General features: G+C 41.5%; 1 protein-coding gene across 3 annotated transcripts in view; it reads right to left on the bottom strand.

Annotated features, from left to right (window-relative positions):
• Positions 1-12,922: 12,922 nt before the first annotated feature.
• Positions 12,923-19,160, bottom strand: part of LOC107285323 (protein NDRG2) — a 42,122-nt gene continuing 35,884 nt past the window's right edge. For all 3 annotated transcript variants that reach the window (XM_015813499.1, XM_015813501.1, XM_015813500.1), the window contains 5 exons: positions 18,852-18,903; positions 18,687-18,734; positions 18,160-18,195; positions 14,626-14,677; positions 12,923-13,119 (listed from right to left, as the gene is read on the bottom strand). In XM_015813499.1, coding sequence (XP_015668985.1) covers positions 12,959-13,119; positions 14,626-14,677; positions 18,160-18,195; positions 18,687-18,734; positions 18,852-18,903 — 349 coding nt within the window. In that variant the 3' untranslated portion in view covers positions 12,923-12,958. The remainder of the gene's footprint in view (positions 13,120-14,625; positions 14,678-18,159; positions 18,196-18,686; positions 18,735-18,851; positions 18,904-19,160) is intronic.

Raw genomic sequence — 19,160 nt, 5'->3', positions numbered from 1 at the left:
TAAATGAGTCCAGATCATTTATCTTCTACACTTCACGCCTTGCTCTGCAGAAACATAAGCTACAATAAATTGTAAGTTATAATTAAATTAGGACATTATCCAGGAACATTGGCAGTTCTGGTTTATTGGCAACAAGATACAGAGCCCTCCATGAACTGAAAAAGATCTACAAGTGGGGCACTGCTGTTCCTTCTGTGCATTCCCTAAAGACTAACACATATGTTTAACTCCCACTGTTTCTCCCATTTGAGGCTAATTGTTTTACTATTTCCTGGTTAAGAACAGGAAAAAGACTCAGACTCATAATATTCATAGAAGTACTCATAGAGGTGAGGGTCAGGGAACCCTGGTTGACCAAGTCATAAATCTGGCTCAAGCCTACACTATGAGGAATATCCAATCCATCACAACGGGAAAAGAATTAGGGTATCTAAGAAATGGAGTTTCGTCTGTACTAGCCAATTCAATTCAATATATTTTGTCCTCTGGAATGTGGCTAAAAGAGATGATGGCATATATATCATTAAGGCTTGAACCCCCCCCCCCCGCTCTCTCTCTCTGTGTGTGAGTTTGGGTGTGTATGTAGGTGTGTATGTGTGTGTGTATATATATACATGTACACACACATATATAATTATAAAACAGCCATACATATATAGAAACAAGCATGATTGAATTTTGAGGACCTAACACCTTCATGCCTACAATTGGCATCTTTTGATAACCCATAGATTAATTTGACAGCTCAGAGATAAGTTTTGCAAGTGTAAGATGCAAGTTAATTCTTTTATCAATAAGCTTTTTAGTAGAAGCCTGGATAAGAATCTGTAAGAAAAGAACATCCAAAGTCAGTATGAAGAAACTCTTGTGTTTCTTTGAATATGGCAATGAAAGGAAATGAGGCATGCCATGTGGATTAAGATATGGTAGATAATGAAGGATCTTCCAAAACAAGGGAACAATTCTAACCCTTTCCTTATTTAGATACCAATCACCTATAGGAGTTTTGCAGCGATTGTAACTTGAGGACCAGATCTTAAATAGGGGGTTTTATTTGTGTGTGTGTTTTTGTCATAACTTTGAAAGGTAAGTTAAGAACTAACTATAATGGTAAACACTTTCAAAAAGGTACCACAGACTACCACCTTTATTTATTCATTAATGTGGCTGCCCATCTCAAATGATTCTGGGAGAGAGTCTGGGAGAGTCGCCATGAGATCTTGAAAAAGGTACAGATAGTCCCCCAGTTAAGAATGTCTGACTTAAGGACAACCCTTAGATATGAACATGCTGCCTGTTACTAAAAGAGGTGGCTGGTATTGTCCTTCCTCAAGCAAATGAACTGTTGAAGTCATGCAGTGTTTCATGAATCATTGAAGCCATATGTTTTCAATAAACAGCCTATTTTCAGTGGTTTTCAGTAACTTATGAAAACATTACACGGCTTCAGCGATTTGTCAGCTTGAGGAAGGACAACACTCTGCCATTTTTAATAATAGCCTATTTGTACATATAAGTTCTGTCTTGCATACAGGTAGTCTCGACTTATAACAGTTCATTTAGTGACCATTAAAAGTTACAATATCACTGGAAAAAAATGATTTATGACTGTTTTTCACATTTACAACCATTGATGAATCCCCATGATCACATGATCAAAAATTGGATGCTTGGCAACTGGTTCATATTTATGATGGTTGCAGTGTCCCAGGGTCATGTGATCTTTCGCGACCTTCTGACAAGTAAAGTCAATGGGAAAGTCACTACTAATTTAACAACTATAGTGTTTCACTTAACAACTGTGGCAAGAAAGGTAGTAAAATGGGGCACAAAATTAACAACTGTCTTACTTAGCAACATAAATTTTCGGCTCAATTGTGGTTGTAAATTGAAGACTACCTGTACAAATTCGAGTTAAAGATACAGTTAAAAACAATAAAATTTTATATTGAAAAAAAAAAAAAAAAAAAAAAGAATGGAACTTGTGGGCAATGGTATTCTCCATGACCCTGACACTTTTAAACTTTGGAGAAGACTTCTGGGAATATCAATATTTAAGGAAACAAATGGATTACCAAACAAATCCAGAGTTCCCACTTAAAGCCTAAATAACCAGGCTCACTCAGGCAAACACCTAGCTCTTTGGAGAAACCTGTAATGCTGGGAAAGGTGGAAGGAAAGAGAAGAAACGGACAACCAGCATCAAGCTGGCACTTACTCAATAAACACCCACACTGCACAATTCCCTTAATGGCCGGCAGAGAGCAGTAGCCCATCACAAACTTCCATAGTTTTTGAAGCAATATGTTGATCCTAAATTGTCTCCTCATTCCATAGGAAGAGCTGGTACAGTTTGTATTTTATCTAGTCAATATCCTTCATAAGAGTTGGACAGCTAAGAAACTTTTAATACACTATTTCAGTACTGTAGTACTTTAACACTTTTCTACTGAAATAAAATGCTTTAACAATAGCAGTAGCACATAGACTTATATACTGTTCATAGTCTTTTGCAGTGCTCTCTGAGAGGTTTACAATGTCAGTGTATTATTCCCAACAATCTGGGTCCTCATTTTACCGACCTCGGAAGGATGGAAGGCTGAATCAGCCCCATCGGGATCAAACTTTCTGGCAGTGGGCAGAGTTAGCCTGCAATACTGCGTTCTAACCATTGTACAACCAGGTCTCTTTTTCTTACCATGTTCCTTGGAATATATTTCAAGAAATTCTTAGGGGTATTTTGTTTTTGGTTTTTTGTAACCAAAACCCTTCATAGGTTTGATTGATGATCTGTACTCAATTTGTAGTGAGCATCTATCCACTCTTCCCTCCACATTTAATAAACATAAAGCAATTGCGATCTCTATTTTTCAGAAATGAATTATTTGTTTTCTTGGTTGGTACTTCTAAACTTTTCCCAAGCTCATCACCTAAAAACTTCTTGTTCCTTTCCATTTAATTCTGGTGCTCATAATACACCAGGTGCCAACATTCTGAAGACTAGACAAGGATCTGTCTCTCATTACAAAAAATATAGACATTAGATGGGATCTTGTCTTCATTTTCCCAGTTCCTGCTCAGACCTGTGTGTACATTTCCTCAAAGGTACAGTACATTCCACAAATAAGCTTTAAGAGGATCACTGTCCACAGATCTACAGAGAAAGTATCCGTAGATTTACAGCCTTACAGGTAGTCCTCAACTCATAATCATTCATTTAGTGACCATTCAAATTTACAATAGCATTGAAAAAAGTAATTTTTGACCACTTTTCACACTCAATGATGACTGAAGCATCCTCATAGTTACGTGATCAAAATTCAGACACCAGACACGGTTGCAGTGTCCCAGGGTCATGTGATCATCTTTTGCAACCTTCTGACAAAGTCAATAGACAAGCCAGATTCACTTAACAGTTGTATTACTAACTTAGCAACTGTAGTGATTCACTTAACAACTGTGGCAAGAAAGATTGCAAAATGGGGCAAAACTCTCTTAACAACTATCTTACTTAACAATGGAAATTTTGGGCTCAATTGTGGTCGTAAGTCAAGGACTATCAGTAGTTAGTTTCACCAAGTCAACCAATCAATGGAGCCAGGACTAAAAGGAAGATTCTTGTGGACCCTATATTTGGATTTTGATGCTTTGCTAGAACTATCAGAATGGGGAATACTGTGGAAAAATCTATCATTTTCCCTCTTAATAATGATATTGTTTATTCAGCTGCCAGAGATCTCATATCTCTTAGTAGTATCTTCAAGTACATCTGTATAGAAGTCGGAGTAATGATATATCTCTTAAAACATTCCTGTGATTTGCAGAGTGCATTTAATTTAAAGGGATTAGAAATAATATTATTTGCACTTTGTAGATGCAACTCTTCATTTAAAAACACAGATATTAAAAAATGAGTGGAATAAAGAACTAGAAGTCCCTCTATTGGTTAGACAATGGGAGAGTGTTTTAACTTCTACAGCAAGAATGTTATGGGCCTCAAATTATGACTTATGCAAGAAATATTTAGGGTTTATTGTACTGCCAAAAAAAGAACGATCAACAACAGCACTTCATTGGAAATGTAATACAGGTAGACCTTGATTTACGATCACCTTTGGGACCATAATTTCAATCTCTAAGCAAGGCGGTTGTTAATTGACGTGCCTGATTTTGCGACCTTTTTTTGCTACACTTGTTAGGTGAATCACTGCAGTTAAGTAACTAAATTAAATCAATCTGGCTTCCCCCATAAATTTTGCTTGTTGGAAGTCAACTGGGAAGGTGCAAATGGTGAACTGCAACTGGTATAAATATATGCCGGTGGCGCCAAAGACCTGAATTTTGATCACATGGGGATGCTGTTTGGCTATAAGTATACTAGTTGTAAGTCACTTTTTTCAGAGTGATTGTAACTTTGAATGGTCAGTAAATGAATGGTTGAAGATCAAGGATTACCTGTAAGGATGAGGTTACAGTTAGATAATAATCTCTCTTGTCTGACTGCAGACTGACTAATCTGGAGCACTGGACAATTAATGGGAAAGTCAAGAATGCATAAAGCACTCTCTAAAAAGGGCAATTTAGTGATTAAGTTTATTTATATATAATTTGCTTATAACTTTTATGTAGCCACCCATCTTATATCGAAGTCTGGGCAGTTCCCAACCAAATTTGTATTTAAAAATGGAAAAATGTTGATAGAAGTGGCAACTTTTCTGTGGTTGAGAAGCTAAAAGTCCTTGTGATATAGTGGATAAGGGGTTCTATGAGGATTGGGTAGATCTCTATCCAGCCATGGAAACTTACTTTGAGCCAATTTATTACCCCAATCAACCTTGAAACATTACTATGAGGGGAAATTGGGAAAGCGAGTAGGCCATGTACACCACTTTAAGCTCCTGGAAAAAAAGAAAATAAATCTAAATAAATGAAAAATAATAATAAAAGAAATCTAGAGAAGACAGTAGCATCCCCTTTGATGCCCAGCATTTTGTAAAAAAAAATAATTAAGAACAGCTTGTTTGCTTCCATCAAATCTCCGTATTAATAGGGAGTCACTTAGGTGAGATTGGTAGGGTAGAAATTTGATAGATAAATAAATAGGGAGGGAGAGGGGAGATATTGTAATCAAGCCCCTTTGGAATGGTGTAACCATCTCCTGGATTGTCAAGGCCAAGCTTCAAAATGCTTCTTTGTCCAGAGAAACTTGGAAATGCCTAAAATAGGATGGAAAGGTGAAGCGGAGGTAGAGTTTCTTGCCATTGTACTCGTTTCAATGTCCTATATGGAGCTGGCCACCAGAGGGTGCTGAGTGAATGGTCAAAGAGGCCAATTCTTGCTTTTTATTCTTTGCAACCCAGCGGAACATTGGAAGGAAATTATGTAAAGGAATTGGGACACGCTTTGTCAGCAGAGAAAATCTTTAAAAAAGAAACAAACAACTGGACCAAATTTGGGGTGGTGAGAAAGCCATAGCAAAGGAAGCCTAAATAGACCTGACTTGGCCAAGGGACAGGCAATTAGGCACTGATTTCCTTCATCTTACAGCCCACTTGTTTTTCCCCCCCTCAACTATGTGATTTACAAATGAGCTGTTTTTAAGGGGGTCAGAAAGATCCTTAATCCATGCTTTGCATGCTTTCCCCTTCTTTCTATGTAAAAAAAAATGGATGAGCTCTAGCAACATGGGTTGGAGACTCATTGTAGCCTTCCTGAGAGCTAATGCTCCAGTTCTGGAGAATTCTCTAAGATTATTTTTAATTGTACGATTCCTTGTTATCAGAGCTCATATTGACTTAAAGGACCATGACTAAAACAGGATTCTCTCAGTTATGGCAGGGGGAATTGGCAGCCTGCTTGGATTGATTCCGGTTATAATTCCACAGAAGACACTGTGGATACCAGCGTTGGAGGTACAGGCTGCTAATGGAGAGAGATCTTCTGTGCTAAAGCTGTTGTTGATCCTGTCATCTTTGAGGCTATGTCTTACATGTGATCATCCTTGAGAGTAGGGGGCTTTTGGTGAAAGTGGTGGGCTTTTTGATTACTTCCTAGGCTTTGTGTAAAGAGAGAATAAATTAAGAGAACAAATGGAAATTTAGCCTTACTGCCCCAGCCTGGAATAAAAAAAGATTTGGGTTGTATTGGAGCAATTAAGAGGAGTTTATTGTGGGATGCCCTCTTTCACTGTAGGAAAGCTGCTTGATAGATAACAAGAACTTTGATATCGCTTGATAAGTTAAAAGAACCTTGCCCACTCAGGTCTATTCAATATCCTATGGTTTAATATGTCAGGGTGTAGCACTGTGGGTGCCTACTGCTTAACAGGGACTAAACCAATTAGTGAATAATTCTGCCAATTTTCTTAAAAAACATAATGGCAAACCTAAGTTTTAGCATTACAAGGTATGTGGGGAGAAGCTGATGCTCAGTTGCAGTTGCAGATAGTGACATATAAAGAATTGGGACAAGACACAGGAATATATTTGGATGGAGATATCAATAGAAGCAATGCACATTATGACAATAGCTTTCTGATACACATCACCAAATCTGAATGAATGGCACGGCAGGCTGTGCACACCCAACTGGATGCCCTTTGGCCACACCCTTAATCTATATACTACTAAACTCAAATCCTTGTAAACTTTAACTGAGCGAAATGGTACCCCATAGGACAAATCTTTTCAACCAAGGTACCTCAAATGGGCTAATTTACAGAGTGCATCAAAAATCCAGGACCCAGATTTAGAATTCGGCAAACTTAGAAAACATTTTATGACATATAAATCATAAAACAGTTTATGACATAATACAAAATGTCATAAAACATTTGATGTGCTAATGTTTGACTGTGATATACATTTCAACATGGGTATTTTCAAGACAGATACATCTCAGAATGTATCCCAGCCTTTCCAATGAAGTCAATACATTAGAATCTCTGTCATTGTTAAAGGCATTAGGGAATCCAGGAAAGAAATATCTCAGAAAGGAGAGGTTGTTAAGTTGAAATTTAATGGGGATATTATTTTTATAAGATAATGTAATGTAATAATGTTATTATTTTATTATGTAACATGCTCTTAACTGCATAACTTTGTTCCATCAACCCATGGTAGCATTTAATCCACCATTTTGTGTCAATCAGGAGCAACCAGGAAGTCCACAAGGATGGGCAGGAAAATAAACTAACACATCTTCTGCCTTGTGATTCTGTATTTAAGGCATGGCTCCCATGAATCAGGAATTAGAAAACAGCCACCAGAACTACAGGTAGTCCTTGACTTGCAACCACAATTGAGTCCAGAATTTATGTTGCTAAGTGAGAAATTTGCTAAGTGAGTTTTGTCCCTTTTTACAACCTTTCTTGCACATTTATTAAGCGAATCACCGCAGTTGTCAAATTGGTAACACTGTCATCAAGTGAATCTGGCTTCCCCAATGACTTTGCTGGTCAGAAGGTTTGCAAAAGATGGTCACATGACTTCAGGACACTGCAACCATCCCAAAGGTCAACCAGTTGTCAAGCATCCAAATGTAAATTATGTGACCATGGGGATGCTGCAACAGGCCTAACTGTGAAACTGTCACTTTCTTTCAATGCCCTTGTAACTGTTGTTAAGTCGAGGACTACCTGTAGTCCCATAATGCTCCTTAACTCTCCTCCCTGAATTTAGAATAGAATAGAACAGAACAGAGCTGGAAGGGACCTTGGAGGTCTTCTAGTCCAGTCCCCTGCTCAAGCAGGAGGACATATACCATCTCAGATAGGTGATTGTCCAGTCTCTTCTTAAAAATCTCCAGTAATGGAACACGCACGATTTCTGAAGGTAAGCTGTTCCACTGGTTGATTGTCCTCACTGTCAGGAAGTTTCTCTTTAATTCCAGGTTGCTTCTCAATTTGATCAGCTTCTAATCATTGTTTCTCGTCCTTCCCTCTGGTGCTCTGTTGAACAACATGACCCCCCTCTTCTTTGTGGCAGTTCCCCTTTTTAAAACCCCATCAAAAAACCCCATCAAATGGCAAAACGCAGGGTTGGACTGGCTTGGATCGGGGCACATCTACCGGAGGTGCAACGATGTTTTCCTAGTGCGCGCGCCCCCTAGGGGACCCCCCCTGACCCGCTCCCCCTTCCAGCGGGCTGCCGGGTTTCTGCCCGAGGTGCTGCTGCTGCATACCAAATCTCCGTTCTCCACGCTGCCTTTCTAAACAAAGAGCCTCCCAGCCCTCTTGAGGAATTGGAGCCCGGACCCAAATTCAGTTTGGAGTGAAAACATCGGGCTGCGGTCACGTGGCCTGGAGCCCGGCCAAGGCCTTTTGCGGAAACGGGCTGGGAACTCCTCGGTTCCGCAAAGATTGATATTCTTTTTGTTCTCCGAGAATTGACAATAAGAGGCTTTGGTTCTCCTCGGCGGGAAAGGAGGGAGAGAACTTGGCAACGGGCGAGCTGTTTTGATCTTGGGGCTATTTGCTGGCAGAAACGAGGAGGGGGGGAGAGATTTACACTTTTGGCGCTGGAGAAAAGGTCAACTTTTACTGGACAGAAAGTTCGGGTGGAAAACAGCCTTTGCTTTTACGGGCTTGAAAAAAACCTCTTCCCTGGTTGCTTTGGGCGAGAGATTTTTCAGGCGGGAGATTGTGCTACAAGTTAGCAAGAGATGATTTGACGCATTGCACAGTGGCACCATTTCACACACACCCTTTCCCCCCGTTTTTCTTAAATCTGTAATAAAGCCATCTGTAATAAATAATTTAAAAAAATCTTTAAAAACCATCTGCAATAAATTAACCCATTTCTTTGTGTCCCTGTTTGCCGTTTGAAGGGAACTATTTTTTTTATGTAGGAGAAGGTTGGGTTTTGTTGTTGGGGGTTTTCTTTTCTTTCTTTTTGTCTTTCAGCTCTTTTAAAAAAATGAAAACCAGGAGTGGCCCTGTTTTGCACACAGCGTTGCATCTGGTTCAACATGGGATGCAAGGGAGAAGGAATAACAGCAATATGTATGTGTGTGGGTTTGTATGTGTTGCAACAGCAGCTGTGTGTGTGTGTGTGTCTTTGCTGCATCCCTTAAATTAAGCTGTTTTTTTTTCAGGGGCATGAGCAGACACAGTTGTATGCAACTGCTTATTCAGTCAACTTCAAAATCTGGAATCAATGACTTAACTGGATTTTGTATTTTGCAGTAAAAAATGGCTTGGGTAGCCCTCAACCTTCCTTTGCAGGCAACTGGTCTTTTTTTATCCCTCTAATCATATAGGTAGTCCTCAACTTACAATCATTTGTTTAGTGAGTGTTCGAAGTTACAATGGCCCTGAAAAAAGTGATTCACAACTGGTCCTCGCCCTTACAACTGTCACAACATCCACATGGTCATGTGATCAAAATTCAGGTACCTGGCATGCATTTAGATCGTTTCAGTGACCCAGGGTCACAACCTCCATTTGCACCATTCCAGCTGGCTTCCGACAAGCAGTAATGGGGGAAGCTGGAATTGTTTATGACCGTGGGGGAAAGTCATAAATTGGGTGTGATTCATTTAACAATTGTCTTGCTTAGCAATGAAAATTCTAGTCCCAGTTGAGTCAAGGACTACCTGTATCTTTTTCTTGATCTAAAACCATATGTGCTTCACCTGAAGCTGTTATTAAATTTCTTTTGGGGTGAGAGAATAAAAGTAGCTTCTGTACTGTACTCTCTTCCATTTCATTGCTAATAAAAACTGGAGGAAGGTGGAGGGAGCAATAAAGAAATGACCAGAAAGCATTAAATATTATCTCCCGGAGCATTATGTCCTAGGCTATAAAACAAAATAAACAGCATGAACAAGGCAAGTAGTCTGTAACCTCCCCTGATGCATTTGGATAACCATTCAGAGACAGGCAATCTAGTGGCTTCATATAGTTGGCCTTCTCCTGAGTCAGCAGGGCCAGTGGCTAATTGTGACCTAAGAAAGGAAGTAGCTTTGATACAGATAGTAAATACAGACCTCTCCATGAGAACAGCCACTTGGAACATGTTTTGCAAATCTTTCAGGACAGGTTGTGAAGTGAAATGGAAATTCTAAATGGTACGTAGTAGGCAGCAATTAATTTTAGATTTGGCCCACAACCAAAGGATTTTTTTTTATTGCAGAATCTTGGAGCCAAGATTGCTGGAGCAAAAAGTTAGGGAAGCTGCATCTGTTAGAATGTCATGATTAGGGCAGTTCAACACTCATCTTTGCTGTCAATTTACTGGGCATCTATAGGCATGAGAACATCTTTCAGCCTCAGCTCATCATCAGTAATGTACCTACTTTCCATACATTATTAAACTTGTATGTGAGTATCCTTTAACTATAAAATATTACCTGCAAGAAAATGTTAGCCAACTCTTCCTAACATCTCCATGGCCATTAGATTCACATATGTTACTTGATTTGTCTGGTTTTGACTTGGGGTGATGGGTGACTGTAATCACTGTGACTTGTAAACATTTATTTATAGCTTAATGTGTCTCATGAACTCAACCAAATATGGATTAAGCATATAAGCAAACCACAGCTTAAATCTGTGTCTCCAGTTTTAATCCGTAAGGAGCTCCATTATTTGCTTCTCTTTTCTGCTGGACATCTTTCAGTAAACTAAGCATCCTCAATTCTTGTAGGACAGAGGGATGTTTTTTGGAGAGGGGCAGAAGCTGCCTCCTCACTTAATCTATAAAAATATTTTCCAACTCTTGCCACAGTGATTCCTTCTTGTTTCCCATGGCTCCATTTTGGTGTAGAGTTCACTGAGGAGGCTCAATCTTGCTTATTGTGAATTTCCTGGAGGCATCTGAATTGTCCATTCCTGAAATGCTGAATGCAGTAGAGTCTGGTGCTGTCTGAACTTGTTTTGTTATCCTAGTCAGGTAGCAATACATCTGCAAGCAAACCAACTCAGAGAGCATCAAGGACTCCACCGTTCAACCCTAAACTACTTATATTCTCTTCTATTGACACTGAATGCTGATTTGATACCCACCCAGCCTGACTCCTCGTTTCTTTGATTTTTATGGCAGTCTTTGGTGATCTTCCCTGTTGAACAGAAGCTGTTATAGCCTGTGACCTGCATGCGTGGACTACGGTATATATCTATCATAAGAAAAGAAGCAAAAACTGATTCCTCTAGAGATTTTTTATTGTTAAGAGTAGGGATTCACCATTGACTGCTCTGGGAAAAATAAAGCAGAGCCCACACATTCTCAAATACAAGGATCCCATTACATGTGGGAGCTAAAACTCCGGCTGGAGTCCTTTTCAAACAATGCCCCTTTTTATAGGCAACTGAGCAATTAACTCCCAGTGCCTGTTCAGGTTAGGGAATAAGTAAGATATGTTCTAGTTGGACCAATACCTTTCTGGTTCCACTGGAGGCGTTATGGCCCTATTCGGACTGTATACCACTCAAAACCTTACATACTGATACCCCCGCCTTCAACAGATGGTCCAATGTTAGAGGTTTGACCCCTTAAAACATCATGCATTTCTTATTTTGTGAGATCAACATGGCAAACATCATCTAAGCATTTAGGTCTTTAATACAGCTGGTAACAATCAAAGAACTGATACAATCAGAATCTGATTACAGAGTTCCTCCTCCATGGCACTACAAGAGCCCTGCTCAAAGCCAACAGCCAGAACCCACTAAATCAGCGCTTGGTACAAAGAAAAAGAAAAAAAAATCACAGCCAATGACGGTTGGAATCTCCTGCTTTCATCTCCTTATGTGAAACCACAGATGCATTGGCTATTGTCATTTGTGCCTGGCACAGTTGCAACAGTGCAATCTGTCTTAAGCTTCCCTCTGCCCTCTCAAGCTTCCCTCTGCCCCCAGCATTTCACAAAAGGAACAATCCCACCCTCCCCAGTGTCCCCCATTTCAATCTTGCCCAGCCTCCCAATGCCCCAATCGCAGAAAACAGTTGCTGTCTTAGCAGGAACTGTGCATGCACACCACAAAGCAGCTACCATCTATGAAAGTGGAAGGGAAGGCGGACAAAGAGGAAACGTAGCCTTTGACCTGGGAAGAGTATATGCACAGGAGGAAGGAAAGCTATAAAATAAAAGCCAAGAGAGATCATAGAGGGGAGGGGAAGGGAATGAACAGTCTAGCTTTATTTTAAAAGGTGAATGAAAACAAAAACACATTTAAACCCCTGGAAGGAACCAGAACCTCAAAGACCATTTAGACGGATGGAATCAGGAGAGATGAGACCAAGCCAGACAAGTACAAAGGAAGAAATGAGTTAGGTGGAGGAACAGCAACTCCCATTTGGGAGCACTAGGTTAGCATGACAGTAGCAAGTCCTTACTGGGGCTTGTGCGTCTCACTTGTGAGGTCCTGCTTTTTTATTTTTATTTTCCTCCTATGTACACTCCGGAGGGGACAAAAGAGAGCTAGCAAGGCAATGAGATTGCCATCTGGCTACTCCAAGAATATATCGCTCAAAATTTAGGGGGAGGAACAAGGATTAGTTATGATTATACAGGGGAAAAAACAAAACAAACCCCAATGATAATCCAGATCACCTATATATCAAGGAAGCTAAATGTGCAAGAGAACTGGAGGGCAAAGGGAAACATCAAAGAAGATGCTGATTATCTGATAGTTTGGAAAACGTGTAGTCTTCCATCCATACCTCTCTAGGTACTGAGGATCACTAAAGATACCAAAGGCTGACAATACTAGTTTTAAGTTACGGGAGAGAGGAAGGCAAGGTTGGTAAGGAAGGTGGGTATGATGTGCTGGATTTAAAGGTTGGGGGAGTTAATGTTTGTTTTAAAAAGAGTAAAGTTGCATCCCATCTGGGCCTCCATGGACTTTTAGTACCGTTAGGGGAGATCGTCACCTGGCCCAGTGGCCGGAGTGCATTGTGGGATAGCAGAAGGAGTCCTGTTCAGAGGTGGGAGGCGGTCTCATCCCCTGGCCCGGAGCTCAGCAGGACACCTCCATGGTGGGGACAGGTGGCTGGGGGGCTCCTGCTTCGCTGCTCTGGGACAGGGTGCGAGATCGGGAACGATTCCCGTCCCCCGATGTGGCGCTGGACAGAGAGGCGGTGCGGGAGCGAGAGAGGCGCGTCATGCAGGACGAGGCCACTGTGGAGAGGAAAAAAATGAGGGGGAAGCAAAGTTAGATAAAATATTTGCATATTATAAAAGGCTTATCCTCATCCCAACTGCAATTATCAAGACCTTGTTCTGAATTGAGCCAATGATGGAGTGAGTGGCACTTGTGTGAGAAGGAGTGAGCATAGTAAAGAAGTCACCAGCAACAATCAGGGAATGATCTAAAATTGCCCAACTCAATTCCTTGCAAATTTGATGCTCTCTAAGATCTAGAGAACAAGTAAGGGGAAGTGAGGATTGCTTAGAACCTAGAAAAGGAAGCATCTCTCAAGAGAAGCCTGTCTGGTACAAGAGAAAAATCAAGGAGAAAATTTCTAATCTTTCTAGGATAAAAAGCATGTATACCTTGCAGGTTATTTTCAAATGTTTTCTATTGACAACCTGTAAATTCTCTTCTTCACAGTTGGCACTTATCCCCATCTTGGCTTGGTCCCAAACAATAGAGTTGCATACTATCAGCCCCTGCCTCCCCCAATATTTAACAGAGCCTTAAAAGTATGGAGTGCAAAAGGTAATTTGCAGACAATTAGTACATCGGCATAAAAAAGGTTAATCAAGTGAGTGGTCTTATTTTGAAATCAAACCACAATGCAGGATTGCTGGCAATCCTTGTATAATAGTGTACCAAAAACCATCCCCATTTGGGCACACAACAGAAATCCAAACGAAAAAATGTCTGCTTCTGCTTTCCTACTACCACAGCAAACAACTCAGTGTTCTCTAATGGAAGGGGAAGGTTGTGCATTGGGGAGTGAGGTAACCAGAGGAAGGGTGAGCAGACATGTTGGGAGGAGAGAATTATGGGAGGGAGAAATACCACAGAAGGTACCTGACCCCTGACTCAGTTTCTTGTCCAGTACATAAGCGACTGAGGAGAAACAGGAAAGGATATCCTTAGGCTAAACTGATCAAGAACTTGTACTTGGAATGAATGTTCCACAGTGGCTGTTGTTCAAAGGCTAAGCTGATAGGCTACTCTAACTGAGCTCTAAATAGCCGTGGAAAGAAGGTGGATGTACAAGTGGGGAGGAAAGAGGGGATTGGGGGAGCAGGAGTCAAAGAAAAGGAGAACTTCTAAACAATCTCAAATATCTGGAAACATTATTTTGGGTGCAAGGAATAGCCAAACTGGAGAAGAAATAGGTAGTCCCAGGAATTAAATAACAGACTTATGGTGGGTCCCTGTAGTATCCCAAGTCACAATATCTTCTTTGTCCTAGTTTAGTTTGTAATCTCAGCCATCTTTATTTGTAACCTCACAGGTTATGCAAGTTTATACAACTCTGGTTTATTTAGTAGACTACATCTAAATAAACTACGACTTGGTATGCTTTGTGAATGCAGTCTAGGGTACAAAAATACCTTGTCAGGAATGCCTCTGCTCTTGGCTAGATGAAACACAAGGTTTTGCAGCCCAATAACCCATGAACTTTGGGAGTGCACAATGGGACAGAGGTCCTCAGATCCAATACTTACTGTAACCCATTCCTTGCACAAAGTATTTGAATGCCTCTGTCAGTTTCCCAGGCTGAAAGACAGAAAAGGAGCAGAGAAAAATATTTTAAAAAATGCATATATGGAAAGAGACAAAAAAGGGACAGAAAACTGTACCTGCCACAAAGGCCAACACAGTGCTAGGCTGCATTAACAGAGGGATAGAATCAAGATCACGTGAAGTATTAATACCACTTTACAATGCCTTGGTAAGGCCACACTTGGAATACTGCATCCAGTTTTGGTCACCGCAAAAAAGATGTTGAGACTCTAGAAAGAGTACAGAGAAGAGCAACAAAGATGATTAGGGGACTGGAGGCTAAAACATATAAGGAACGGTTGCTGGAATTGGGTATGTCTAGTTTAATGAAGAGAAGGACGAGGGGGGACATGATAGCAGTTCCAATATTTCAGGGGCTGCCACAAAGAAGAGGGAATCAAGCTATTTTCCAAAGCGCCTGAAGGCAGAACAAGAAGCAACGGATGGAAACTAATCAAGGAGAGAAGCAACCTAGAACTAAGGAGAAACTTCCTGACAGAACAATTAACCAGTGGAACAACCTGCCTCCAGAAGCAGTGAATGCTCCAACACTGGAAGTCTTTAAGAAGAGACTGGACAGCCATTTGTATGAAATGGTATAGGGTTTCCTGCCTGAGCAGGGGGTTGGACTAGATGACCTCCAATATCCCTTCCAATTTTATTATTATTATTACTATTATTACTATTACTATTATTATTATTATTATTACTACTACTACTACTACTACTATTATTACCCTAAAGGTGCAATTACTTGCTTCCTTGCTTCCAAATTACAGCTCATTGAGTACATTTGTGGAGAGAGGAAACCAAAGATTAGAAAAACATCTGACATGGAACCCCTTCAAAACTCTTTTTATGAAATTCATTAAAACAAATTCTGATTTCTTCACACTATGGGAGATGATCTATTGCGACAATTCCACTCCACTCCCCAAACTCTCAAAAATGTTGGGAGGTAGTCTGTGATTTTTTTTTAATCTTTGCTGATTTGAAATGCCAAGAATGAGAAGTGAAACTCACGCCATGCAAGTTCTACAGCTACAAAAATCTCTATCTCTTTTCACAAAAGAACAGAAAAACAAAAACAAACCTAGGATCCTGGGGCTTTAGAAGAGGGCTGATCCAGGGCTGAAGATTAGAAGAAACTATCAAACACTCTTCTGGATTTCTCTTCTGCTTTTTTAAACTGGACGTCTGAGAGATAACTGCAAAACTATCCAGCTCACCTTTCTCATAAAAGATCTGAAACTCCAGATCCAAAAGAAAGGGAGCAAGTGTCCCCTCAGTGGAGAAATACAGCCACTAGCATCATAGTGGTTTCAACTACATTGCAGAACTTCATTGGAAATCAATCAGCTCAGAACTCCAATGTTGCTGATGTGAGAATGTCTGATGTTTTCAAACTGGCTTGCAGCACTTGTTCAGAAATGCCTATGGGTTCCTTGTCTACTTCTCCATTTCAACAAGGCCCTTTTCCCTCTGCAGACATATGTTTGCATGACTACATTGGTTGGAACAGAGCAGAGAAGGAGACTTTATTTCCCTAAACCAAAAATGAACACCTTGTTTAATGAGATTGTATTTGGTGTGTGTAGAACATCTTAGCAATTACCTACTATTTCTTCCTGTCTCACAGAAAAGGTATTATAAGCTCTACTGAATTGCAAACTAAGATAAGAACTAGTCAACTATATTTCAGCCTACTGCACTGTATGAACTAGCCCTTTGGATTAGTTTATAATTCAGTGTTTCTACATTGGTAACAATCACACTTCAATTCATTTTTCTGTGTACAGATCTCCACTGGAATTTGATTTGTTGATTTGCACAAAGACAGTCTATGGCAGTGATGGCGAACCTTTCAGAGACTGAATGCCCAAACTGCAACCCAAAAGCCACGTATTTATTGCTGGGTGCCGGGTGGATGTGGCCCACTGGGTGGGTGTGGCTGCAGTGGTCACGGCAGACTGGGTGTGGCCACCTCAATGTTGCTCATGGGGAGGGACGTCTGTGAGGACTGGGCAGGGTTGGGTTAGGGTGGCTGTGTGGGCAGAGCTGCGAAGAGGGCTTGGAAGCGGAGTGAAAGGGAAGAGGGTGAATGGGTAGGTGAGGGGGGATCTGACAAAGCTGTCCTGAGGAGAAGACAAAAAGCAGCCCCGCCTCGTCCACCTCCAGCAGTTCAGAGAAGCCGCCTCTGAGCTGGACGGCCGGCTGAAAGCTGAGGAGGTGATGCAGTGGGTCGTGCCCAGGAAAAGGAGAACATGTGAAGCCAGGAGGGATGGGTCAGGGAGGAGGGAAACCAACCATGCTGGGATGCATCCAGCCACGTGGGACCTCGGCGAGTTAGCAAGTGGTTGGTTGAAGAGAGGGACAGTTGCAGTTCTGCCTGCTTTATTACATGGCAGGCTGGGCAGGAGGTGGTGGCGGCGGTGATCCCTGCATCACCAGGCCTGGCTGGGAACAGCTCTGGAAGTGAAGCTGTGCCGCCCATCCTTGCACTGGTGGGGGCTCTGGCGTGCGCACACCCCTCACAACTGCCGCTTCGCATCGTCCCCCGCACGCCCCCAGCCCCTCACCGCCATCTCCATTTGCTGGGGCGGGGCCAGGGAAACAGGCTGGGTGGGGTGGGGGAGCTGCCTGTGCCGCTGCCAAGAGGCGAAAGGGGATTGCACCCATGCGCCCGCTTCCCAGTATCCTGCTGCAGTCTCTCATGCCGCCCCACTACTGCTGCAGCCGATTTCGGCAATGCTGCCGCATCACGGCTGTGACAGGATACTAGGAACTGGGGCACATGGGTCCGATCCCCCTTTCCCCACTGGCTTTGCCTCGTGACAGCAGCACAGGCAGCTTCCCCCCCCACAGCCCGTTTCCCCTGTTCCATTACTAGCAGCAGCTCCCCCAGTGCGTGCCCCACTGATATGGCTAGTTCCTCTGCTGATGCCTTAGCATAGGCAAGGGGGGTAGCAAGGGCTCCAGTCTGAAGAAACAGCTCTCCCTCTTCCACTTCCATGGGCTCCGGCTTGGTTGCCTTCACCAAAGTACGGAGGCCCCGTACAGCTGCCATCGCCCCATAGGCCTTGCTACTGCTGAAGGAGGACGAGACCGGAAACAGGAAAAGTGAAGGCGGAAGCTACTCTGGTAAACTCTGTGCTGGGGCGACAGCACGTCTGTCCAGAGAGAGGGCTCGGCATGATATTTCTGGCACGCATGCCATAGGTTTGCCACCACTGGTCTATGGTATATGGAAAACAGGATTGACTGAATATACTACAAATCTGCAATCATATGTCAGCATATGACAAATGCAATCATATTAAAATATAAGTTTTGAAATACTCAAATAGGAGGAATGATATATTAAGAAAAAAGCATTGCTTTTTAAAATATTTTGAAATGCAAAATTAATTCTGTTTTTGGAATGCAAAATTAATTCTGTTTCTGAATCTGAGTATCAGGTTATTAGTATATTTTACCTGTGTCAGCTGTGGTTGTCCTCCTGAATCAGCCATCTGCAAGAGAAGAAAGAGAAACTTAAATAAGCACACTTGCCTAAAGAAGGGTAACTCATTCTAACATGACGATCTGATGATGATGATTGAAAGGTCTGGGAGCTATTCCATGTTGGGGAAATGTGTGATAGTATGTGTTTACACAAGACTGTTGACTTGGTTTGCAGCTCCCCTATAGGATAACAGCATATGATCTTGGATGCCACAGTCAAATGGGGGAATGCTCATCTTTTGATAGCTCAAAATTAGTTGGAAAGTTGCTACTTTTTGCTTTAAAAAAAATAGAGAAAGAAAAATAATCTATGATGATCAAGGTTAGAAGCACCATAAGCAAAATGGTAATTGAAATAGGCTACCTAGTTTCACCCCTTTTCACCAGTTTTACCACCCTACATAATTGCAGGGATGGGAACTCTTCAGGTTAGCTCAATATAATCCTGGAAAGAGTTTTGCAAGTTGGTATTTGGATACATCTGAAATGCATAGCTTACCTTGAGGAAAGAGGTCTGGGTGGGATCCAGTTTGGAATTACACTCCACCTGGAAAGAGAAGAAAGGCAGATAGCATGAATCTAAAATAAACACAAGGTAAGAAATAACACATCTTTGCTTCTAGGTTGTGCAGCTTTTAAAAAAAGAAAGGTCCTCATCACTTACCACAGCATCTTCATGTGGAGCCTGGTCTCCCACCACCAGCATTATAGGACATCTGGAAAGAGGGCAGGAGAAAAGGAAAATGGTAGAAGGTTAGAAAAGGAAAATGGTAGAAGGAGGCCGAATTAATATAAATTGCTTGCAGTAATGTGTTGTGGACCTACAAATTTAGGAACCGACTTCAAGTTATGTAAAAGAGCATAAACAGTTTAATCACAGAGGAGAAAGTAATGAAAATGTCAAAACAAAAAAAAACCCAAGAACAAACTAACTTTTTTGTTTCTAAGTGTGTGGGAATTATGGGGCAAGAGA

The sequence above is a fragment of the Protobothrops mucrosquamatus genome, unplaced genomic scaffold, assembly GCF_001527695.2.
Source record: "Protobothrops mucrosquamatus isolate PMUCROS unplaced genomic scaffold, P.Mucros_1.0 scaffold160, whole genome shotgun sequence".
In the NCBI taxonomy this organism is placed as follows: domain Eukaryota; kingdom Metazoa; phylum Chordata; class Lepidosauria; order Squamata; family Viperidae; genus Protobothrops; species Protobothrops mucrosquamatus.
The sequence above is the reverse complement of the archived record's forward strand: the minus strand, read 5'-3'. Positions and strand labels throughout refer to the sequence as shown.